We start from the raw sequence: 25,848 nt of genomic DNA, 5'->3' as shown, positions 1-25,848 counted from the left end.
TAATTATAAAACTTTATTTGTCCCCCGCTACCATCTCCCCAAGGGACTCGGTGCGGCTTACATGAGGCCGAGCCCACAATACATCAATAAACAATAACAACAATAATACAAAACAATAAAATAAAACTCATAAACAAAAAACAAACAGTAAGCATTAACAATAGCACAACAGAAGATAGAGATATACAGAGATTAGGTTCTTGTAGGTTTTTTCGGGCTATAGGGCCATGTTCTGGAGGCATTCTCTCCTGACGTTTCGCCTGCATCTATGGCAAGCATCCTCAGAGGCAGTGAGGTCTGTTGGAACTAGGAAAAAGGGTTTATATATTTGTGGAATGATGACCAGGGTGAGACAAAGGACTCTTGCCTGCTGGAGCTAGGTGGGAATGTTTCAGCTGACCACCTTCATTAGCATTTGAAGGCCTGGATGACCCTGGGAAAATGTTCTGTTGAGAGGTGTTAAGATGTGCCCGGTTGCTCCCTCCTCCTGTTCCTCATTATATTATTATTCTATTATTCTATTCTCTCATCATTCCATTCTGATTGCGGAGTCGAGGGAGGGCAGAAGACCCGCCTCCCGTCTTCGGGCGCCATCTTGGGGCCGGGCAGGAGCCCCGCCTGCTTCCTTTGGGCGCCATCTTGGAGCCGGGCAGAGGCCCCGCCTCCTTCCTTCGGGCGCCATCTTGGGGCCGGGCAGGTGCCCGCTTGCTAGGGATCCGCCCGGCGCGCTTCCTTCCTTCCTTCCTTCCTTCCTTCCTTCCTTCCTTCCTTCCTTCCTTCCTTCCTTCCTTCCGGAGAGACAGAGAGTTCCCGGAGGAGGAGGAGGAGGAAGCAGGTAGAGTGTCCCCGCCGGAGGGAATCCCATCAATCTACATCTCGAGTATGGTACTGATCTATATGTTTGTAATAATTATAGATAATATGAGATAAAGGAGAGGAGGGAGGAAGAGGGGAAGGGTCAGGAAATAGGCACACACACACACCTCCCTCTCTCTCCCTCTTGGATGTTTCAGTTGGATTCTTTATTTCCTTTTATTATTATTTCACTCCCATTAGAATCATAGAATCATAGAATCCTAGAGTTGGAAGAGACCTCCTGGGCCATCATCCAGTCCAACCCCATTCTGCCAAGAAGCAGGAATATTGCATTCAAAGCACCCCTGACAGATGGCCATCCAGCCTCTGCTTAAAAGCTTCCAAAGAAGGAGCCTCCACCACACTCCCTCCGGGGCAGAGAGTTCCACTGCTGAACGGATCTCCTTACAGTCAGGAAGTTCTTCCTCATGTTCAGATGGAATCTCCTCTCTTGGAGTTTGAAGCCATTGCTCCATTGCGTCCTAATCTCCAAGGAAGCAGAAAACAAGCTTGCTCCCTCCTCCTCCCTGTGGCTTCCTCTCACATATTTATACATGGCTATCATATCTCCTCTCAGCCTTCTCTTCTTCAGGCTAAACATGCCCAGTTCCCTAAGCCGCTCCTCATAGGGCTTGTTCTCCAGACCCTTGATCATTTTAGTCGCCCTCCTAAAATGATAGATCAAAAAAAATTTTTGATTCATTTCCTTTCATTTGATTGATTGAGTTTCCTAAATTACATTAATTTATTATTTATTGGTTCTAATTCTTTTCACTTCTCAATTATTTCAATTATTTTTCTTATAGATATTTTCATTTATATATATATATATATATATATATATATATGGTTTCAATATATTATATTTTTCCTATTTTCATTCATTTGAATTTGGATTTTCTAAATTACATTAATTTATTCTGTATTGTTTTTTTATTTCTTTTCACTTCATTTTTATTTCCTTTTGGTCTATTTTTTTCTATACATGTTTATTGATTTATTGATTTATGTGGAGTGCTTCTACCCCGCCCTTCTCAACCCCCGAGGGGGGACTCAGGGCGGTTTACAAAAAGGCACATCTCGGTGCCCACACAAATACAATAACATATAAAAACAGCAATTAAATGGTTAACAATTAAAACAACAGTATATCTCACAGTTGATAGCTAATCTCAAGCACAGAGTGTGCAAGCTTGATAGTGGATTAAATATCCTTTGACCAGTATCTGTCCCCTTGGAGTGCCTCTGGTGTTGCCGCAAGAAGCTCCTCCATTGTGCATCATGTAGCAGGGCTCAGGGTGCATTGCAGCAGGTGGTCAGTGGTTTGCATGTTGTGAATTCCACTTTGTGGCCCCATTTCTGAAGGTTGGCTCTGCATCTCGTGGTGCCAGAGCGCAGTCTGTTCAGCGCCTTCCAAGTCGCCCCGTCCTCTGTGTGCCCAGGAGGGAGTCTCTCATCTGGTATCACCCACTGATTGAGGTGCTGGGTTTGAGCCTGCCACTTTTGGACTCTCGCTTGCTGAGGTGTTCAGGCAAGTGTCTCTGTAGATCTTAGAAAACTATTTCTAGATTTAAGTCGTTGACGTGCTGGCTGATACCCAAACAGGGGATGAGCTGGAGATGTCTCTGGCTTGGTCCTTTCACTATTGACTGCTCCTTCCCGGCGGATGTCAGGTGGTGCAATACCGGTTAAGCAGTGTAATTTCTCCAGTGGTGTAGGGCGCAGACACCCCGTGATAATGCGGCATGTCTCATTCAGAGCCACATGCACTGTTTGAGCGTGGTGAGATGTGTTCCACACTGGGCATGCGTACTCAGCAGCAGAGTAGCACAGCACAAGGGCAGATGTCTTTGCTGTGTCTGGTTGTGATCCCCAGGTTGTGCCAATCAGCTTTCATATGATATTGCTTAATAATAATAATAATAATAATAATAATAATAATAATAGTAACTTTATTTGTCCCCCGCTACCATCTCCCCAAGGGACTCTGTGTGGCTTACATGAGGCTGAGCCCACAATACAACAATAAACAATAGCAACAGTAATACAAAACAATAAATAAACTCATAAGCCGCCCAAGGGCTGAGAAGAGCGGTATACAAATAAAGTTAATAATAATAATAATAATAATAATAATAAGCAGAAAAGAAGCAATAAATATTAACAATAACATGACACATTTAAAAACCTATGGCTGGGCCAAATGTAATAATTAATTAAAAAAAATAATGCTGGGCATGACAGCATGGAGGTGGTACCTATTGAATGTTTGCCGTTTGTATGTTGTACTCCGCTTGGGAAGTCAAACAACTTGTGATTTTGTGATACGAAACCCAGCATATAGATCTCGTTTGTTGTGACATAATGTGTTCTTGTGTCAGTAAAATAATAACGATGATGATGATGATGATGATAAAATCTTCAATGATGTAATAATAATAATAATAATAATAATTTTATTTCTTATCCACCTCTCCCCAAACAAATATTATAAACATTCTATAAACACACATTAAAATTCAGTTCCTGTTGGAAATCACAATCTTCTACCTTTTTCGGGCTGTATGGCGATGGTCTAGAGGCATTCTCTCCTGACGTTTCACCTGCATCTATGGCAAGCATCCTCAGAGGTTGTGAGGTCTGTTGGAACTAAGAAAATTGGGTTTATATACCTGTGGAATGATGACCAGGATGGGACAAAGGACTCTTGTCTGCTGGAGCTAGGTGGGAATGTTTCAACTGACCACCTGGATTAGCATTTGATGGCCTGGCTGAGCCTGGGGGAATCTTTTGTTGAGAGGTGATTAGATGTCCTTGTTTGGTTCCTCTCTGTTGTTGTGCTGTTGTAATTTTAGAGCTTTTTAATACTGGTAGCCGGATTTTGTTCATTTTCATAGTTTCTTCCTTTTTGTTGAAATTGTCCACCTACTTCTTGTGTATTTCAGTGGCTTCTCTGTGTAGTCTGACATGGTGGTTGTGAGAGTGGTCCAGCATTTCTGTGCTCTTAAATAAATAATATGCTGTGTCCAGGCTGGTTCATCTGGTGCTCTGCTACGGCTGACTTCTCTGGTTGACGTAGTCTGCAGTGCCTTTCATGTTTCTTGATGCGTGTTTGGGCAGTGCTGCTGCATTTGGTGGTCCCTTTGTAGACTTGTCCACAGCTGCATGGGATACAATGGTAGACTCCTGCAGAGGGGAGAGGATCCCTCTTGTTGTCCTTTGCTGAACGGAGCATTTGTTGGATTTTCTTGGTGGGTTTGTAGATAGTTTGTATGTTGTGTTTCCTCATCAGCTTCCCTCTGCGGTCAGTGGTTCCCTTGATGTCTGGCAAGAACTCTTTTCCTCTGGGTGGATCTTCATCTTGACTCTCGTGGCTTCTTCTCGGTGGTCTTGCAGCTCTTCTGATGTCTGAGGTGGGGTCTCCATTGGTCTGTAGAGCCCAGTTGAGGGGGTTCAGTCAATCTTGGAGGAGGTGGGCTTCGCAGATTCTTTTTGTACGGTCTGCCAAGATTTTAATGGTGCTTCTTTTTTGACTTGGGTGATGGTTGGAGTTTTTATGTAGATATCTCTCTGTGTGTGTGGGTTTTCTGTAGACGGTGTGACCCAATTGCTGATCTGGTTTGCGGATGACGAGGACATCTAGAAAAGGCCGTCTTCCTTCATTTTCTTTTTCCATGGTGAACTGGATGTTTGGGTGGATGCTGTTGAGATGGTCCAGGAACCTGTTGAGTTCTTCTCCTCCATGGCTCCAAAGGGTGAAGGTGTCATCCACATCTCTGAACCATATGTTTGGGTGGATGCTGTTGAGATGGTCCAGGAACCTGTTGAGTTCTTCTTCTCCATGGCTCCAAATGGTGAAGGTGTCATCCACATCTCTGAACCATATGTTTGCGTGGATGCTGTTGAGATGGTCCAGGAACCTGTTGAGTTCTTCTCCTCCATGGCTCCAAAGGGTGAAGGTGTCATCCACATCTCTGAACCATATGTTTGGGTGGATGCTGTTGAGATGGTCCAGGAACCTGTTGAGTTCTTCTCCTCCATGGCTCCAGATGGTGAAGGTGTCATCCACATCTCTGAACCATATGTTTGCGTGGATGCTGTTGAGATGGTCCAGGAACCTGTTGAGTTCTTCTCCTCCATGGCTCCAAAGGGTGAAGGTGTCATCCACATCTCTGAACCATATGTTTGGGTGGATGCTGTTGAGATGGTCCAGGAACCTGTTGAGTTCTTCTCCTCCATGGCTCCAGATGGTGAAGGTGTCATCCACATCTCTGAACCATATGTTTGCGTGGATGCTGTTGAGATGGTCCAGGAACCTGTTGAGTTCTTCTCCTCCATGGCTCCAGATGGTGAAGGTGTCATCCACATCTCTGAACCATATGTTTGGGTGGATGCTGTTAAGACGGTCCAGGAACCTGTTGAGTTCTCCTTCTCCATGGCTCCAAATGGTGAAGGTGTCATCCACATCTCTGAACCATATGTTTGGGTGGATGCTGTTGAGATGGTCCAGGAACCTGTTGAGTTCTTCTTCTCCATGGCTCCAAATGGTGAAGGTGTCATCCACATCTCTGAACCATATGTTTGCGTGGATGCTGTTGAGATGGTCCAGGAACCTGTTGAGTTCTTCTTCTCCATGGCTCCAAAGGGTGAAGGTGTCATCCACATCTCTGAACCATATGTTTGGGTGGATGCTGTTGAGATGGTCCAGGAACCTGATGAGTTCTTCTCCTCCATGGCTCCAGATGGTGAAGGTGTCATCCACATCTCTGAACCATATGTTTGCGTGGATGCTGTTGAGATGGTCCAGGAACCTGTTGAGTTCTTCTCCTCCATGGCTCCAAATGGTGAAGGTGTCATCCACATCTCTGAACCATATGTTTGCGTGGATGCTGTTAAGATGGTCCAGGAACCTGTTGAGTTCTTCTTCTCCATGGCTCCAAATGGTGAAGGTGTCATCCACATCTCTGAACCATATGTTTGCGTGGATGCTGTTGAGATGGTCCAGGAACCTGTTGAGTTCTTCTTCTCCATGGCTCCAAATGGTGAAGGTGTCATCCACATATCTGAACCATATGTTTGGGTGGATGCTGTTGAGATGGTCCAGGAACCTGTTGAGTTCTTCTTCTCCATGGCTCCAAATGGTGAAGGTGTCATCCACATCTCTGAACCATATGTTTGCGTGGATGCTGTTCAGATGGTCCAGGAACCTGTTGAGTTCTTCTCCTCCATGGCTCCAAATGGTGAAGGTGTCATCCACATCTCTGAACCATATGTTTGCGTGGATGCTGTTAAGATGGTCCAGGAACCTGTTGAGTTCTTCTTCTCCATGGCTCCAAAGGGTGAAGGTGTCATCCACATCTCTGAACCATATCGTGGGCTTTTTGGTTGCTGTCTCCAGGGCTTGTTCTTCAAAGTGTTCCATGTAGAAGTTAGCTATGACCGGGCTGAGAGGGCTCCCCATAGCTGCTCCATCTTTCTGTTCATAGAACTCATTGTCCCACGGAAAGTAGCTGGTGGTGAGGCAATGGTGGAACAGAGCCGTGATGTCTTCTGCGAACCTCTGGTTGATGAGTGCCATGGTGTCTGCTACCAGGACCTTGGTCAATAGAGATGCCACATCGAAGCTGATCAGTTTGTCATTGTTATTTAGCTTGAGATTGCTGATTTTTTCTATGAAGTGGGCTGAGTCCTGGATGTAGTGTGTAGTGAGCCCAATGTGGCTTTGTAACTGTGCAGCAAGAAATTTGGCTAGGTCGTACCTGGGGGATCCAGTGGCACTCACGATGGGTCTGAGTGGGGTGGAGTCCTTATGGACTGTTCAGATCTCGGGATCCATTTTAGAATCAGGACAGTTTAGAAGTCAGTGGAAACAGGACGCTTTGAGAAGCCGGTGGAGACAGACTTCAGGAGCAACCCCATTAGACTCTCCAACAGAGAGATGCTCTAGACTTTGGACTGTTGACCATAAGGAAGATGCCCCGTGTTACCTGCACAGAGAAGCTACTTCAAATCCTCTCTGTAACTGGATTGATAAGCAATGCACCTGTATGCTGAATACATGAAGCTTGTGAGTAAACCAACTATGTTCCTTTTAACAAAGACTATTTTGGTTTGTTGTAGGTTTTTTCGGGCTGTATGGCCATGTTCTAGAGGCATTCTCTCCTGACATTTTGCCTGCATCTATGGCAAGCATCCTCAGAGGGAGTGAGGTCAGACCTCTAGAATGCCTCTAGAATATGGCCACATTGTCCCAAAAGACCTACAACAACCCAGTGATTCCAGCCATGAAAGCCTTCGACAATACTATTTTGTCAAAGGCTTTCATGGCCGGAATTCTATGCATAGAATTACGGAAAAAATAGACCCCTGTCTGATCCCACAGCAAGCTGGCTTCAGGAAAGGCAAAAGCTGCACATCGCAAGTGCTGAACCTGACTCAGCCCATAGAAGATGGCTTTGAAAGGCAGCAGATCACAGGAGCTGTGTTCGTAGACCTGTCAGCAGCCTATGATACCATAAACAACCACCTCCTCCTGAGAAAAATGTATAGTATCACAAAGGACGACCCCCTCACCCGCCTCATAGGAAACCTGCTACAAAACAGGAGCTTTTTTGTTGAGTTCCAAGGCCAGAGAAGCAGATGGCGGAAACAGAAGAACGGCCTGCCTCAGGGGAGCGTGCTTGCTCCATCCATGTTCAACATCTACACAAATGACCAGCCACTGCCAGAAGGGACAGAGAGCTTCATCTATGCTGATGATCGTGCCATCACCACTCAAGCAGGGAGCTTTGAGAGGGTTGAACAGAAGCTCTCTGAAGCTCTAGGTGTTCTTACTGCCTATTAGAGGGAAAACCAACTGATCCCTAATCCATCTAAAACACAGACACGTGCCTTTCACCTCAAGAACAGACAAGCATCCCGAGCTCTGAAGATCGCCCGGGAAGGCTTACAGATAGCACACAGTGGTGCCATACAACATATACAATACAGTATATCAGCATTAAGGCCATGTGCTCTATGGCAGGAGACTGATCGTAGCATGGCATGCGTGATCATGGCGTCACACCACCTCCAAAATCCAGTGTTTCCCTCTGTGGTTTGGAGGTTTCTGAGGGTAGTTTGTGTGAAACCTCTTGATGAGCGCGGGCGCATTTATATCAGATTGCTTTAGCAGGGGAAAGGTTAGGGTTGCCCAGGTCATTGAGTCTAGTTGTGGTTGGTGCTCATCCCCATTTCTAAGCCGAAGAGCCAGCGCTGTCTAATAATAATAATAATAATAATAATAATAATAATTTAATGCATATACTCGAGTATAGGCCTAGTTTTTCAGCCCCCTTTTTAGGCTGAAAAAGCTCCCCTCGGCTTATACTCGAGTCAAAGTTATTTATTATTTTACTTTGTTATTAGTATTATTTTTATTACATTTATTATTTTACTTTATTATCAGTATTATTACATTTACATTATTTCACACTATTATTATTTCACTACATTTATTTTACTCTATTTATTATTATTATTACATTTATTATTCTACTTTATTATTATTATTACATTTATTATTTGACTATTATTGGTATTATTGCATTTATTTATTTATTTATTTATGTATGTATTTCCTTTGCTTCTATACGGCTGTATCTCAAGCCCGAAGGCGACTCACAGCGGTTCACAAACAGTAAAAACAGTAGAAACAGCAGTGGTTCCATACAACATAGAACAATTGACTTAACACATTATCCATAAATTACCAATAAGCAATTACAATGCACAATTATTACAAAAAACAAAAAAATTACATTATTTTACTCTATTATTTTATTGCATTTATTATTTTACTTTATTACTGTTGTTACTATTACATTTATTATTTTACTCTATTATTATTGGAAGTATACGTAAGCACATTTACACTGAAAAGGGTTAGAATAATAGTTTAATTAAAGTTGGTCAGGCTTATTTCAAATTACAGTTTTATGTAAACAGTGAAAAACACTTAACCTACTGTTTCCTCAATTTGTGTAATTTTATTGGTATCTATTTTTATTTTGAAACTGACCCGTAGCGGCTGCATTTCCCACCCTCGGCTTATACTCGAGTCAACAAGTTTTCCCAGTTTTTTGCCTTGGCTTATGTTTGGGTCGGCTTATACTCGAGTATATACGGTATCTATAACCCGCCACCATCTCCTCAAAGGGGACTCGGGGCGACTAACATGAGGCCATGCCCGAAAATAATGGAGCATAATTAGTCACAAAGTGTAAGGCTGTAGGTTTTATATAGCAATATTAAATAACCACTCACAAGCCGGTTTTGCTTGGAAATGAATATATTGCTTGTTCCTCTGCAGCAAAGAAAGACACTACTGACTTTTCCCCACCACCACTTCCTTTTATACACCTTTCCTGCCCATCTCCCCCTCTTCTCAGTTTCCTTATTAGAGTTGTTGCTTCACAAGTTCCAGTACAAGGTTTCCAGCGCCCTTTGCTGGCTTCAAAATGCCACAGAGAGAAAACTGAGGCAGCCAGGACGATTCAGTCAGGATGTCACGGAGGGAATTTGTGATGTCTTCATGCCGTCAGGAATTGACTCCTGACACAAAGCAACAAAAATATATAAAATATCCAAAATAAAATGAACAGTGCAAAATAACATAATCAAAATCAAACGCAAAGGGCGGGCCAGGTAGACACCTCCAAGGTCATATGGCCACAGGCATGATGGCATGGAGCACCGTTACCTTCCCGCTGAAGCAGTACCTATTGGTCTACTCATATTTGCATGTTTCGAACTGCTAGGTTGGCAGAAGCTGGGGCTAACAGCGGGAATTCACCCCGCTCTCTGGATTCGAACCGCCGACCTTTCGCCCACTGAGATTCACTGGGGGGGGGGGGAGGCATTTTCCACCTCACAAAATATTGTAGGGTGTTATTCCAACCCGTGGAGTCTTACGATTTCCACCACCTCCTGATGTTGGTTGCTCCCTGCCATGACGGGTGGGAGTGGAGGCTTGACTGGGTGTCACGGGCGTATCATTCTGTATGTCTTGGGGATTATTTTGACTTCCTTGACCAGCCTTTTGAATTGAAAAGGTGCCATGTACCTGGCTGCTAATTCCTGGGCAGGTTGTCTACTTTTCAAGTATTGAGTGGAGAGGTTGACCCGTTGCTCTGGCTTGAGTCCCAGCCTGGTCTCCTCTGTTTGTCTGCTTGGATTTATATCCTCATCCGTATACACACTCCATTGTGAATAGTTGTTGTCAGGCAGTCTTTCCACAACACTCGGCGAACTCATGCTGGCCATCTCTGCTCCCTGCTCTCCTCGGCCGCTCTCTCTCGGCCTCAACGCCCGGCCTCCAGGAAGAAATCTGCACGCCTCCGTGACCCTCGGCAGCCCGAGATATTGCTTTACACAACACTCCCACACATGTTGTGTAGCAGCCGGCTTCCTGGCAGTCACTTCTCAGCAGCATCTCTGGAATTATTTTGAGGCAACTCTCACGCCATAAATCTCCAACGCAAATCAGTGCAGCGGAAGCGAGTGTGCCGGGCCCATAACCATTGTGGATTGGTAAGTAATGAAGCTTTTCCGGCAAGCTGCCAGAAAGTAATCAATCAGCTTTATTTACACATATATACATAGAATCACATTGAAGTGCGACCGTACCTCGCGAAGGCTGATCTGGCCAAGGTGGTCCATGCCTTGGTCACCTTCAGATTGGACTACTGTAATGTGCTCTACGTGGGGCTGCCCTTGAAAACGGCTTGGAAGTTCCAACTGGTCCAACAATCAGCAGCCAGGATGTTAATGGGGGCCCCTTACAGAGAGAGGTCAACCCTCCTGTTTAAGGAGCTCCACTGGCTGCTGTTTATTTTCCGAGCCTAATTCAAGGTGCAGGTGCTTACCTACAAAGCCCTGAACGGTTTGGGACCAGCTTACCTGCGTGACCGCATCTCCATCTACGAACCCACGCGTTCTCTTCGGTCATCTGGAGAGGCCCTGCTCGTGATCCCACCGGCGTCGCAAGCGCGTTTGGTGGGAACGCGGGACAGGGCCTTTTCTGTGGTGGCCCCTCGACTCTGGAACGCCCTCCCAAAAGATCTTAGACAGGCCCCTACATTGGCTGTCTTCAGAAAGGACTTGAAGACCTGGCTGTTCCGATGTGCCTTCCCAGATTAGGAAAACTCCAATACCAAGTCCCAGACGCACTTTAGTAGAACTAAGATTGCCGCACACTGCACACTCCACTTACCCTATAATCCTCGTATACCACCTGCCACATCAGCACTTTTAATCCTGTACCCATTACTCTGGCCCGGCCCAGTTTTATTGTGTCTTGGTGTATTGTTTATTGCTTGTTGTTGATATTGCTTTACTTGTTTTCAATTTGCTTTAAGTGTTGTATTGTTATGTTGTGTGTTGAGGCCTCGGCCTTTGTAAGCCGCATCGACTCCTTCGGGAGATGCTAGCGGGGGACAAATAAAGTTAATAATAATAATAATAATAATAATAATAATAATCTATATATATAAATCTGTAGGGGGCGTCGTACGGAGCCGCATAACTCCACAACCCCCCAACGAAACTGAACCAAAATTGCCATGCCCCTAGGACAACCCACTCGCTACAAACTAATCTACTCCAAAATAAAAAAAAACACAACTGCGACGACAAAAACACCACAAAACAACTGAACATGCGCACTGGCGTAAACTCTCCGCCACGCGCGCACCCGCCGCCCCTTGCCCCCCCCCCCGGCGGCACACACGCGCGCGCGGCGCAAACTCCCCGCCACGCGCGCACTTGCCGCCCCTTGCCCCCCCCCCCGGCGGCACACACGCGCGCGCGGCGCAAACTCCCCGCCACGCGCGCACTTGCCGCCCCTCACCCCCCCCCCCCCGCGGCACACACGCGCGCGCGGCGCAAACTCCCCGCCACGCGCGCACTTGCCGCCCCTCACCCCCCCCCCCCGCGGCACACACGCGCGCGCGGCGCAAACTCCCCGCCACGCGCACACCTGCCGCCCCTCGCCCCCCCCCCCCCCGCGGCACACACGCGCGCGCGGCGCAAACTCCCCGCCACGCGCGCACTTGCCGCCCCTCACCCCCCCCCCCTCCCCCGCGGCATTAGCGTTGAAAGGGACAGTCCAGAAGAAATGAGAGAAGAAGGGAAAGAGAAGGAATGAAGGAGGCAAAGGGGGAAGGAAGGAGAAAAGGAAATAAAGTTAAAGGAAACAGAAGGAAGGAGAGAAAGACACAGGGAGGGAGGGAGGGAAGGAAGGAAGGAAACAAAGGGGCCGGGCAAGCAGGACGCCCCAGTGAAGGAGGCCCACAACGTCGCCTTGGCAACTGCGAGGCCCCACCCCCCGCCCGCCCACCCTCCAACCCCCACACTGCCTCGCCAGGGGGATCCAAGAGAGAGAGAGTTCCCTACTACCGCTCCTTCCAGACAGGGGTCTGCCCCGCTGTCATACCGGTTGTGGGTCCACCACCAGAGTCGGCCACAACATCACGGAGGAGAAGGGGGAGGCAGAAACAGAACGAAGGAAGGAATGAGGGAGGAAGAGAAGGAAGGAAGGAAGGAAGGAAGGAAGGAAGGAAGGAAGGAAGGAAGGAAGGAAGGAAGGAAAGACAGAAGAAATAAAGGAAGGAAGGAAACAAAAAAGGAAGGAAGGAAAGCAGAAAGGGAAGAGTGAAATGGAAGGAAGGAAGGAAAGGACAATACATCTATCAGGCCATTGAGAAACCATCACTCATAAAAACACTGAAAAACACCTCAGACAAGACTTACAAACCCACAAAATCCACTACAATGCATGCACATAACCACATTGTTCCCCTGACATTAAGTCCAGTTGTGTCCAAATTCGGGGAATGGGGGGGTGTTGGTGCTCATCTCCATTTCTAAGCCCAAAACCCGGCCCTATCCATACACACCTCCAAAGTCATGAGCCCAGCATGGAGCAACCTTACCTTCCCGCAAGAGAGGTACCTATTGATCTACTCACATTCTCAGATTTCCAAATTCCTAGGTTACCATAAGCTGGGGCAAACACCAGGAGCTCATGCCGCTCCCTGCATTCAAACCACCAACCTTTCCGTAACCAAGTTCCTCAGCTTAACCCACTGCGGGCTTCAGCATAACCACATGTGTATTTATGCATAAACACATACACACACACATATACACATATATACACACACAAAAAACACATACACACAGATTGGGCCACAGCAACGCGTCGCAGAGGACAATTACGCAAAGAGAGCAGGAGAAGGAGTTCTTGAATACCACTACTTTGTCAGAACTACATTTTCCAAAACAACACTACGCCACAGCAACGCGTGGCCGGGTACAGCTAGTAATAAATAAAAAGTGTCTGCTCCGGCAAAACAGCGATCGGGAATGGCCACGCTTAGCCGTCTTCATCAGCAATAGACGCACCTCCGCACATTCCATCGAGGCATCCGGACTCACGCAGAGGAAGAAGGAAGTTAACGCACATAGACCTTCTAGGAAACATACACAGCTCTGTGGCTTGTTAACATTATACCTGCTGGACAGTCTTTAGGAGGAGCCTGAAAACATGGTTGTTCCGGCGTGCCTTCCCAGAATAAGGGGAACTCTTAGCTATATGTCCTCAAATGCACTTTAATACTGACTTAGGATTGTCTGCGCGCCTCACCTTCCTCTGAAAACCCTGCTCTGACTTGCCTTTCCTTGTTCATGCCCTGCACTTTTTGATTTTAAATTTGGATTATTACATTTGGCCTGGCCATAGGTTTTTATAATGCTGCATGTTTTGATATTGTTATTGTCTATTGCTTATTGTGCCTTTCTGTTTTTGAGTTTATTTTAACTGTTTTGTATTTATTATTGTTATTGCTTTTGTTTGTTGATGTATCGTGGGCTTGGCCTCATGTAAGCCGCACCGAGTCCCTTGGGGAGGTGGTGGTGTTGTTGTTCATTCGTTCAGTCGTCTCCGATCTTCGTGACCTCCTGGACCAGCCCACGCCAGAGCTCCCTGTCGGCCGTCACCACCCCCAGGGTCTCCTTCAAGATCAGTCCAGTCACTCCAAGGATGCCATCCATCCCTCTTGCCCTTGGTCGGCCCCTCTTCCTTTTGCCTTCCACTTTCCCCAGCATCATTCCCTTCTCATAGAATCCTAGAATCCAAGAGTTGGAAGAGACCTCCTGGGCCATCCTCCAGTCCAACCCCATTCTGCCAAGAAGCAGGAATATTGCATTCAAAGCACCCCTGACAGATGGCCATCCAGCCTCTGCTTAAAAGCTTCCAAAGAAGGAGCCTCCACCACACTCCCTCCGGGGAAGGCAGAGAGTTCCACTGCTGAACGGCTCTCACAGTCAAGAAGTTCTTCCTCATGTCCAGATGGAATCTCCTCTCTTGTAGTTTGAAGGCATTCTTCCATTGCGTCCTAGTCTCCAAGGAAGCAGAAAACAAGCTTGCTCCCTCCTCCTCCCTGTGGCTTCCTCTCACATATTTATACATGGCTATCATATCTCCTCTCATCCTTCTTCAGGCTAAACATGCCCAGTTCCCTAAGCCGCTCCTCATAGGGCTTGTTCTCCAGACCCTTGATCATTTGAGTCACCCTCCTCTGGACACATTCCACCTTAGAGTCAATGTCTCTCTTGAATGGTGGTGCCCAGAATTGGACACAATATTCCAGATGTGGTCTAACCAAAGCGGAATAGAGGGGTAGCATGACTTCCTTAGATCTAGACACTCGGCTCCTATTGACGCAGGCCAAAATCCCATTGGCTTTTTTTGCCGCCACATCACATTCCTGGCTCATGTTCACCTTCCTCCCCACGAGGACTCCAAGATCTTTTTCACACGTACTGCTCTCGAGCCAGGCCTCATCGTCCCCCATTCTGTCTCTTTGCATTTCATTTTTTTTTGCCAAAGTGGAGTCTCTTGCATTTGTCACTGTTGAACTTCATTGTGTTAGTTTTGGCCCATCATCTCTCTAATCTGTCAAGATGGTTTTGAATCCTGCTCCTGTCCTCTGGACTATTGGCTCTCCCTCCCAATTTGGTGTCGTCTGCAAACTTGATGATCATGCCTTCTAGCCCTTCATCTAAGTCATTAATGAAGACGTTGAACAGGACCGGGCCCAGGACGGTTGCTGTCTCCTCATGATGTGGCCAAAGGACTTCCACTTTGTCTCTAGTCTCCTTCCCTCCAATGAGCTTTAGTCTGGCTTTCTTTCCTGGAGGATGGACTGGTTGGATCTTCTCGCAGTCCAAGGCACTCTCAGCACTTTCCTCCAACACCACAGCTCAAGAGCATCTCTCTTCCTTCGCTCAGCCTTCCCGAAGGTCCAGCTCTCACATCCGTAGGTGACTCCAGGGAAGACCATGGCTTGGACTAGGCAATGGATCTTTGTTGCCAGTCTGATGTCTCTACTCTTTACTGGACAGACTGGACATTGCTCTCCTCCCAAGAAGGAAGCGTCTTCTGATTTCCTGGCCACAAGAAATCACAGGGGAGATGGTAGCGGGGTACAAATAAAGGATTATTATTATTATTATTATTACACACATGGTTACAGCTTTGAAATCTACTTCCTAAATTAAACATAGCGATAACAATTGCTGGCCATGCCTCTTGGATGCGGGACACCCCTTCCGCAAAGGGGACCCGGTCAGGCTGGACACGTTAGGAAGTTGGCCATCTTGGATACTGGGAAAGGGATACATTAAGAAGTTGGCCATAAGTTAGTGAATAACCCTTTTAACTAGGAGACTCAAATTGATATATGTTTTTATTGATATTGTTTTACTTGGTTTTATATTTAAATTGGTTTTTTAAAATTGTTTTTTATGTCTTTGATATTGACTGTAAACTGCTCCGAGTCGCCTGTGGGCTGAGAGAGGCGGTATATAGATGTAGTAAATAGATAAATAATGTTGAACGTTGGTAGAATGAAGACTGGCACCCACCTTCTCCACCTTTTGCAGGGACCTAAAAACGTGGGTGTCCCACTGTGCCGATGACTTACTTGCTTGCTTAGGCAATCCCTCGCAGTCCGAGGATGATGGTCCTCCAAGAGTGGTAACCTGGGGGTGGGTCTGGGGGTGACTCTGGAGCCCAAATTGAAATTAAATCCAGACAAGACAGAGGTACTCCTGGTCAGTCGCAAGGCCGAGCAGGGCATAGGGTTACGGCCTGTGCTGGATGGGGTCGCACTCCCCTTGAAGGCGCAGGTTCGCAGCTTGGGTGTGACCCTGGGCTCATCGTTGAGCCTGGATCCCCAGGTTTCAGCGGTGACCAGGGGAGCATTTGCACAGCTCAGGCTCGTGCGCCAGCTGCACCCGTACCTCGGGAAGTCTGACTTGGCCATGGTGGTACACGCTCTGGTCACATCCCGCCTTGACTACTGCAACGCTCTCTACGTGGGGCTGCCCTTGAAGACGGCCCGGAAGCTCCGGCTAGTCCAGCGCGCGGCAGCCATGTTACTAACAGGAGCGGGACGCAGGGAGCACACAACGCCCTTGTTGTTCCATCTCCACTGGCTGCCGATCTGCTACCGGGCCCAATTCAAGGTGCTGGTGTTGGCCTACAAAGCCCTAAACGGTTCCGGCCCAAAATACCTGTCTGACCGCATCTCGGCCTACGAGCCCACGAGGACCTTGAGATCGTCTGGGGAGGCCCTTCTCTCGGTCCCGCCTGCCTCACAGGCACGCCTGGCGGGGACGAGGGAGAGGGCCTTCTCGGTGGTGGCCCCCCGGCTATGGAACACCCTCCCTGTAGACATCAGACAGGCGCCCTCCCTTATGACATTCCGCAAGAGAATAAAGACGTGGTTGTTTGAGAAGGCGTTTGAGTAAGTGCTACAACAATTGGCAATGATGATTGGAACGGAATATGGATAACGAGATTGGATTGTGATTCTATGATGAGACGTCGCGAATGATTTAGTGTAATTGTATTATTGATAGTGATGTTGTTATTGTTGTTTGTGATATTGCCTTTATTGTAAATTGTTTTTATATGTTGTACACCGCCATGAGTCGCTCTAGGGCTGAGAACGGCGGTCTACAAGTGCAGTAAATAAATAAAATAAATAAATAGTCTTGATCTGCATCTTCTCCCACGACTACTACACAGTTGACCAGAGAAGAGCTGGCCCCGAACTGTAACTTGCCGGCATCTCCTGCGCTTGAGTCCCCGGCCCTTTGCCCTGTAGTCCTGGCACTTTGATGCCAAGTAACATTGCCCTTCCAGCCCCAACTTCCATCGGGTTCTGCACTCTCCCTTTCCCCTGTCCAGAAACTGTAGTTGAAATGTGCTTTTGTGTGTTGTCGGCATTGAATTGCTGCCGTTGTAAGCCGCCCTGAGTCCCACCCACCCACCCCCCAAGTCCCTTCGGGGAGATAGAGGCAGAGTATGAAAATAAAGCTATTATTATTATCATTATTATTATTATTATTATTATTATGGGAACATTGAGAGGGCAGCCATCTTGGATATTGGGAGAAGGGATTCATTAAGAACTTGGATATTGGGAGAATGAGAGATACATCTTGGATAATGGGAGGTGGAGCAGCATTCAGATGTCGGTCATCTTGGATACTGAGAGTGATACATTAAGAAGTCGGCCATCTTGGAGATTGGGAAAGTGTGGCCATCTCAGATATTGAGAAGGAGGGATCCATTAGTAAGTTGGCCAACTTGGGTATTAGTAGAAGGAAGAATTCATTGAGAAGTTGGCCATCTTGGTTATTGGGATTCATTAAGTAGTCAGCCATCTTGGATATTGGGAGAATGCAGGAGACATGGAGAGGGCAGCCATCTTGGATATTGGGAGAAGGGATTCATTAAGAACTTGGATATTGGGAGAATGGAAGATACACCTTGGATAATGGGAAGTGGAGCAGTATTCAGACGTTGGTCATCTTGGATACTGAGAGTGATACGTTAAGAAGTCAGCCATCTTGGAGATTGGCATGAGGGATAGATTAAGAGTGCAGCCATCTTGGATATTGGGAAAGTGTGGCCATCTCAGATATTGAGAAGGAGGGATCCATTAGTAAGTTGGCCAACTTGGGTATTAGTAGAAGGAAGAATTCATTGAGAAGTTGGCCATCTTGGTTATTGGGATTCATTAAGTAGTCAGCCATCTTGGATATTGGGAGAAGGGATTCATTAAGAACTTGGATATTGGGAGAATGAAAGATACACCTTGGATAATGGGAGGTGGAGCAGCATTCAGATGTCAGTCATCTTGGATACTGAGAGTGATACATTAAGAAGTCAGCCATCTTGGATATTGGGAAAGTGTGGCCATCTCAGATATTGAGAAGGAGGGATACACTAGTAAGTTGGCCAACTTGGGTATTAGTAGAAGGAAGAATTCATTGAGAAGTTGGCCATCTTGGTTATTGGGATTCATTAAGTAGTCAGCCATCTTGGATATTGGGAGAAGGGATTCATTAAGAACTTGGATATTGGGAGAATGAAAGATACACCTTGGATAATGGGAGGTGGAGCAGTATTCAGATGTCAGTCATCTTGGATATTGAGAGTGATACATTAAGAAGTCAGCCATCTTGGAGATTGGCATGAGGGATAGATTAAGAGTGCAGCCATCTTGGATATTGGGAAAGTGTGGCCATCTTAGATATTGAGAAGGAGGGATTCATTAGTAAGTTGGCCAACTTGGGTATTAGTAGAAGGAAGAATTCATTGAGAAGTTGGCCATCTTGGTTATTGGGATTCATTAAGTAGTCAGCCATCTTGGATATTGGGAGAATGCAGGAGACATGGAGAGGGCAGCCATCTTGGATATTGGGAGAAGGGATTCATTAAGAACTTGGATATTGGGAGAATGAAAGATACACCTTGGATAATGGGAGGTGGAGCAGCATTCAGATGTCGGTCATCTTGGATACTGAGAGTGATACATTAAGAAGTCAGCCATCTTGGAGATTGGGAAAGTCTGGCCATCTTAGATATTGAGAAGGAGGGATCCATTAGTAAGTTGGCCAACTTGGGTATTAGTAGAAGGAAGAATTCATTGAGAAGTTGGCCATCTTGGTTATTGGGATTCATTAAGTAGTCGGCCATCTTGGATATTGGGAGAATGCAGGAGACATGGAGAGGGCAGCCATCTTGAATATTGGGAGAAGGGATTCATTAAGAACTTGGATATTGGGAGAATGAAAGATACACCTTGGATAATGGGAGGTGGAGCAGCATTCAGACGTCGGTCATCTTGGATACTGAGAGTGATACATTAAGAAGTCAGCCATCTTGGATATTGGGAAAGTCTGGCCATCTTAGATATTGAGAAGGAGGGATCCATTAGTAAGTTGGCCAACTTGGGTATTAGTAGAAGGAAGAATTCATTGAGAAGTTGGCCATCTTGGTTATTGGGATTCATTAAGTAGTCGGCCATCTTGGATATTGGGAGAATGCAGGAGACATGGAGAGGGCAGCCATCTTGAATATTGGGAGAAGGGATTCATTAAGAACTTGGATATTGGGAGAATGAAAGATACACCTTGGATAATGGGAGGTGGAGCAGCATTCAGACGTCGGTCATCTTGGATACTGAGAGTGATACATTAAGAAGTCAGCCATCTTGGAGATTGGGAAAGTCTGGCCATCTTAGATATTGAGAAGGAGGGATCCATTAGTAAGTTGGCCAACTTGGGTATTAGTAGAAGGAAGAATTCATTGAGAAGTTGGCCATCTTGGTTATTGGGATTCATTAAGTAGTCGGCCATCTTGGATATTGGGAGAATGCAGGAGACATGGAGAGGGCAGCCATCTTGAATATTGGGAGAAGGGATTCATTAAGAACTTGGATATTGGGAGAATGAAAGATACATCTTGGATAATGGGAGGTGGAGCAGCATTCAGATGTCGGTCATCTTGGATACTGAGAGTGATACATTAAGAAGTCAGCCATCTTGGAGATTGGGAAAGTGTGGCCATCTTAGATATTGAGAAGGAGGGATCCATTAGTAAGTTGGCCAACTTGGGTATTAGTAGAAGGAAGAATTCATTGAGAAGTTGGCCATCTTGGTTATTGGGATTCATTAAGTAGTCGGCCATCTTGGATATTGGGAGAATGCAGGAGACATGGAGAGGGCAGCCATCTTGAATATTGGGAGAAGGGATTCATTAAGAACTTGGATATTGGGAGAATGAAAGATACACCTTGGATAATGGGAGGTGGAGCAGCATTCAGACGTCGGTCATCTTGGATACTGAGAGTGATACATTAAGAAGTCAGCCATCTTGGATATTGGGAAAGTCTGGCCATCTTAGATATTGAGAAGGAGGGATCCATTAGTAAGTTGGCCAACTTGGGTATTAGTAGAAGGAAGAATTCATTGAGAAGTTGGCCATCTTGGTTATTGGGATTCATTAAGTAGTCGGCCATCTTGGATATTGGGAGAATGCAGGAGACATGGAGAGGGCAGCCATCTTGAATATTGGGAGAAGGGATTCATTAAGAACTTGGATATTGGGAGAATGAAAGATACACCTTGGATAATGGGAGGTGGAGCAGCATTCAGACGTCGGTCATCTTGGATACTGAGAGTGATACATTAAGAAGTCAGCCATCTTGGATATTGGGAAAGTGTGGCCATCTTAGATATTGAGAAGGAGGGATCCATTAGTAAGTTGGCCAACTTGGGTATTAGTAGAAGGAAGAATTCATTGAGAAGTTGGCCATCTTGGTTATTGGGATTCATTAAGTAGTCGGCCATCTTGGATATTGGGAGAATGCAGGAGACATGGAGAGGGCAGCCATCTTGAATATTGGGAGAAGGGATTCATTAAGAACTTGGATATTGGGAGAATGAAAGATACACCTTGGATAATGGGAGGTGGAGCAGCATTCAGACGTCGGTCATCTTGGATACTGAGAGTGATACATTAAGAAGTCAGCCATCTTGGATATTGGGAAAGTGTGGCCATCTTAGATATTGAGAAGGAGGGATCCATTAGTAAGTTGGCCAACTTGGGTATTAGTAGAAGGAAGAATTCATTGAGAAGTTGGCCATCTTGGTTATTGGGATTCATTAAGTAGTCGGCCATCTTGGATATTGGGAGAATGCAGGAGACATGGAGAGGGCAGCCATCTTGAATATTGGGAGAAGGGATTCATTAAGAACTTGGATATTGGGAGAATGAAAGATACATCTTGGATAATGGGAGGTGGAGCAGCATTCAGATGTCGGTCATCTTGGATACTGAGAGTGATACATTAAGAAGTCAGCCATCTTGGAGATTGGGAAAGTGTGGCCATCTTAGATATTGAGAAGGAGGGATCCATTAGTAAGTTGGCCAACTTGGGTATTAGTAGAAGGAAGAATTCATTGAGAAGTTGGCCATCTTGGTTATTGGGATTCATTAAGTAGTCGGCCATCTTGGATATTGGGAGAATGCAGGAGACATGGAGAGGGCAGCCATCTTGAATATTGGGAGAAGGGATTCATTAAGAACTTGGATATTGGGAGAATGAAAGATACACGGATAATGGGAGGTGGAGCAGCATTCAGACGTCGGTCATCTTGGATGCTGAGAGTGATACATTAAGAAGTCGGCCATCTTGGAGATTGGGAAAGTGTGGCCATCTCAGATATGGAGAAGGAGGGATACATTAGTAAGTTGGCCAACTTGGGTATTAGTAGAAGGAAGAATTCATTGAGAAGTTGGCCATCTTGGTTATTGGGATTCATTAAGTAGTCGGCCATCTTGGATATTGGGAGAATGCAGGAGACATGGAGAGGGCAGCCATCTTGAATATTGGGAGAAGGGATTCATTAAGAACTTGGATATTGGGAGAATGAAAGATACACCTTGGATAATGGGAGGTGGAGCAGCATTCAGACGTCGGTCATCTTGGATACTGAGAGTGATACATTAAGAAGTCAGCCATCTTGGAGATTGGGAAAGTGTGGCCATCTTAGATATTGAGAAGGAGGGATCCATTAGTAAGTTGGCCAACTTGGGTATTAGTAGAAGGAAGAATTCATTGAGAAGTTGGCCATCTTGGTTATTGGGATTCATTAAGTAGTCGGCCATCTTGGCTATTGGGAGAATGCAGGAGACATGGAGAGGGCAGCCATCTTGAATATTGGGAGAAGGGATTCATTAAGAACTTGGATATTGGGAGAATGAAAGATACACCTTGGATAATGGGAGGTGGAGCAGCATTCAGACGTCGGTCATCTTGGATACTGAGAGTGATACATTAAGAAGTCGGCCATCTTGGAGATTGGGAAAGTGTGGCCATCTCAGATATGGAGAAGGAGGGATACATTAGTAAGTTGGCCAACTTGGGTATTAGTAGAAGGAAGAATTCATTGAGAAGTTGGCCATCTTGGTTATTGGGATTCATTAAGTAGTCAGCCATCTTGGATATTGGGAGAATGCAGGAGACATGGAGAGGGCAGCCATCTTGGATCTTGGGAGAAGGGATTCATTAAGAACTTGGATATTGGGAGAATGAAAGATACATCTTGGATAATGGGAGGTGGAGCAGCATTCAGATGTCAGTCATCTTGGATATTGAGAGTGATACAGTAAGAAGTCAGCCATCTTGGAGATTGGCATGAGGGATAGATTAAGAGTGCAGCCATCTTGGATATTGGGAAAGTGTGGCCATCTTAGATATTGAGAAGGAGGGATACATTAGTAAGTAGGCCAACTTGGGTATTAGTAGAAGGAAGAATTCATTGAGAAGTTGGCCATCTTGGTTATTGGGATTCATTAAGTAGTCGGCCATCTTGGATATTGGGAGAATGCAGGAGACATGGAGAGGGCAGCCATCTTGGATCTTGGGAGAAGGGATTCATTAAGAACTTGGATATTGGGAGAATGAAAGATACATCTTGGATAATGGGAGGTGGAGCAGCATTCAGATGTCAGTCATCTTGGATACTGAGAGTGATACAGTAAGAAGTCAGCCATCTTGGATATTGGGAAAGTCTGGCCATCTTAGATATTGAGAAGGAGGGATCCATTAGTAAGTTGGCCAACTTGGGTATTAGTAGAAGGAAGAATTCATTGAGAAGTTGGCCATCTTGGTTATTGGGATTCATTAAGTAGTTGGCCATCTTGGATATTGGGAGAAGAAATATGGAGAGGGTGGCCATTTTGAATATTGAGAGAGGAAATGATGGATTAATAGCCTGGTTTTCCTCTCATTCATCTGGCAGGTTACCTCTGAATGAACCTTGTGAAGAAGACCCCGTGAGAGCTTTGCCCCACGGATTCTGCCTTCAGACGGAAGAGAAGAGTCATTGCGCTGGCAAGAACAAGGAAGAAGTCGGAGAAAGACACATTACAGGCAACATAGTTGGAGGAAAGAGAGGATTGTGCTGTTAAAAGAGGGGGTTGGAAAAGAGACCAGAAGCCTACGGCAATACAAAGACCGAGAAGAGGAAATCCTGTCCTGTTCAGGAGTTCATATCTGTGACCATAATATTTGAATCATATATAAAAAAAAAGAATGGAAAATCTCAATCCCTGTTCCACATCACAAACAGGGGAGAAGCCACATAAGTGCATGGACTGTGGGAAATGTTTCACAGGGAAAAGTTCTCTTACTAAACACCAGCAAATCCACACAGGAGAGAAACCGTATACATGCACCGAATGTGGAAAGGGCTTCAAGCAGAGTGGAGATCTCAATCGCCATCAAAGGACCCACACGGGGGAGAAGCCGTATACCTGCAAGGAATGTGGGAAGAGCTTCAGTCAGAGTGGAGAACTGTCTTCCCACCAAAGGACCCACACGGGAGAGAAGCCACATCAGTGCGCAGAATGTGGAAAGAGCTTCACTCGTAGTGGAGATCTCCATCGCCATAAAAGACTCCACACAGGGGAGAAGCCATATAAATGCATGGAATGCGGAAAGAGCTTCAATCAGAGTGGAGAACTGTGTTCCCACCAAAGGACGCACACAGGGGAGAAACCTTATCAATGCATGGAATGTGGAAAGAGCTTCAGTCGGAGTGACAGTCTGCGTTCCCATCAAAGGACCCACACGGAGAAGCCACATCAGTGCCTGGAATGTGGAAAGATCTTCAGTCTGAGTGAACACCTGCAATCTCATCAATGGACCCATGCAGCAGAGAAGCCACATCCATGCATGGAATGTGGAAAGAGCTTCAGCCAGAGTGCAGAACTGCGCTCCCACCAAATGACCCACACAGGGGAGAGGCCACATCAATGCACGGAATGTGGAAAGAGCTTCATTCGGAGTGGAGATCTGCGTCGCCATCAAAGGACCCACACAGGGGAGAAGCCACATCAATGCTTGGAATGTGGAAAGAGCTTCAGTCAGAGTGGACACCTGCATTCCCACGAATGGACCCACACGGGTGAGAAGCCATATCACTGCATGGAATGTGGAAAGAGCTTCAGTTTGATTGGACGTCTGCGCCGCCATCAAAGAACCCACACGGAGGAGAAGCCGTATCAATGCATGGAGTGTGGCAAGAGCTTTAGTCAGAGTGATGATCTGCTTTCCCACCAAATCACCCACACGGGGGAGAAGCCATATCAATGTATGCAGAGTGACAAGAGCTTTAATCAGAGTGATGATCTGCTTTCCCACCAAATCACCCACACGGGGGAGAAGCCGTATCAATGTATGCAGAGTGACAAGAGCTTTAGTCAGAGTGAAGATGTGCTTTCCCACCAAATCACCCACACGGAGGAGAAGCCACATCTATGCATGGAGTGTGGCAAGATCTTTAGTCAGAGTGAAGATCTGCTTTCCCACCAAAGGACCCACACGGGAGTAGCCACATCAATGGATGGAATGTGAAAAGCGCTTCAGTCTGAGTGGAGCTCTGTATTCCCATCAAATGACCCACACAGGCGAAAAGCCATATCAATGCGTGGGATGTAGAAAGATCCTCAGTCACAGTGGAGCTCTGGGTCACTATCAAAGGACCCCACGCGGATAGAGGAAGAGACCTGCCCTTGCGTTTCCTAGTTCTGCCGAAAGACATCCCTAGACATCCCGTGTCCCCTCCCTCCGCAGGCAGGCCAAGAATGAGAGAATGGAAGCAAGAGGAAGGCCACCACCTTGCTCTCTCTCTCTCCGCCATGGACACCAGTCTGCGTGGCTGGCTTGATTGCCGCTGGGGGAAGGTCTCCACAGAGGAGGACTCTTCTCAGGGGTCAACCCGACCTCTTCCTCCTCAAGGAAAGTATCACAGACTTCTGGGATGATCTGTGAAGGCTCGCTGAAGTGAGAGCAGCTGAGGTCTCACGATAACAGGGCTCTTTGGGAGCAGGTACCGGCGCACCTTCGTTCTGCTGTCCTGGATCTGGGCTCGGCTGCCTCGGTTTCCGTTCTGGACCCTGGCCTTGCTCCTGCAACCCTGTTCTGGACTCTCTTGTATTCTGATCCATTGACTCTACATTCTGGGCTGACTTGATTGATGGACTTGAGTTTGTGTCCTTCGCTATCCGTCTTGACTTCGGAACTCTGGCTTTGGTTTGAAATCCTGCATTTTGGTGGTTATTTTATGAACTCTGAGGGATGAACTCCTGGCACCGGACAGTTGGACTTGTAAGCTTGGCTGTTGCTTAGTCTGGCTCCAGATCTGGCCCCGTGTCGTGATCGTTCACGCCTTGCAACTGTCAGCTCACCAGTCATGACACGGAGCACATGACCAATGGCCGGTTTGAGGACACTTGAACCGGCCATAAAAGTGAATGGTCTTGAGATGTGAGAAGGGGGCTCTGGTACGCGGGGAGGGCCAGGCATCAGTCACCATACGTTGTGGGTGATTTGTGGCATTGTAGCAAAGGCCCGACTTAGCGGGGCAGTAGTGCGAGACTCTTGTATGCCGAACAATAAAGATGTGTGGTTCCTTCAGCCCCGGTGCGTCTTGGTGTATTCTTTCAAGAGAAGACTAAACCTATAGCAAGGCAGTCGGGGCAAAGGGCAACTACACTCCGTCGTTCTCGGCTTATCTGCTTTATTT

The 25,848-nt window shown here is 46.5% G+C and overlaps 1 protein-coding gene across 2 annotated transcripts; it reads left to right on the top strand.

Moving 5' to 3' along the window:
* Positions 1–809: 809 nt before the first annotated feature.
* LOC132770335 (zinc finger protein 135-like) lies at positions 810–25,739 on the top strand. Of its 2 annotated transcripts, none has more exons than XM_067466189.1 (2): positions 810–835; positions 23,062–25,739. In XM_067466189.1, the coding sequence occupies exon 2, from the start codon at positions 23,355–23,357 to the stop codon at positions 24,675–24,677; it is 1,323 nt and encodes a 440-aa protein (XP_067322290.1). In that variant the 5' UTR covers positions 810–835; positions 23,062–23,354; the 3' UTR covers positions 24,678–25,739. The 2 variants fall into 2 exon arrangements, with proteins under 2 accessions (XP_067322290.1, XP_067322291.1); XM_067466190.1 differs by having other exon boundaries at positions 821–885.
* Positions 25,740–25,848: the final 109 nt, after the last annotated feature.

Source organism: Anolis sagrei, chromosome 3 (genome assembly GCF_037176765.1).
Source record: "Anolis sagrei isolate rAnoSag1 chromosome 3, rAnoSag1.mat, whole genome shotgun sequence".
Taxonomy (NCBI): domain Eukaryota; kingdom Metazoa; phylum Chordata; class Lepidosauria; order Squamata; family Dactyloidae; genus Anolis; species Anolis sagrei.
This window is presented reverse-complemented; position numbering and strand designations above follow the sequence as displayed.

Coding starts and splice junctions, on each gene's coding strand:
- LOC132770335 (XM_067466189.1), top strand. CDS start 23,355: ATGGAAAATCTCAATCCCTGTTCCACATCACAAACAGGGGAGAAGCCA.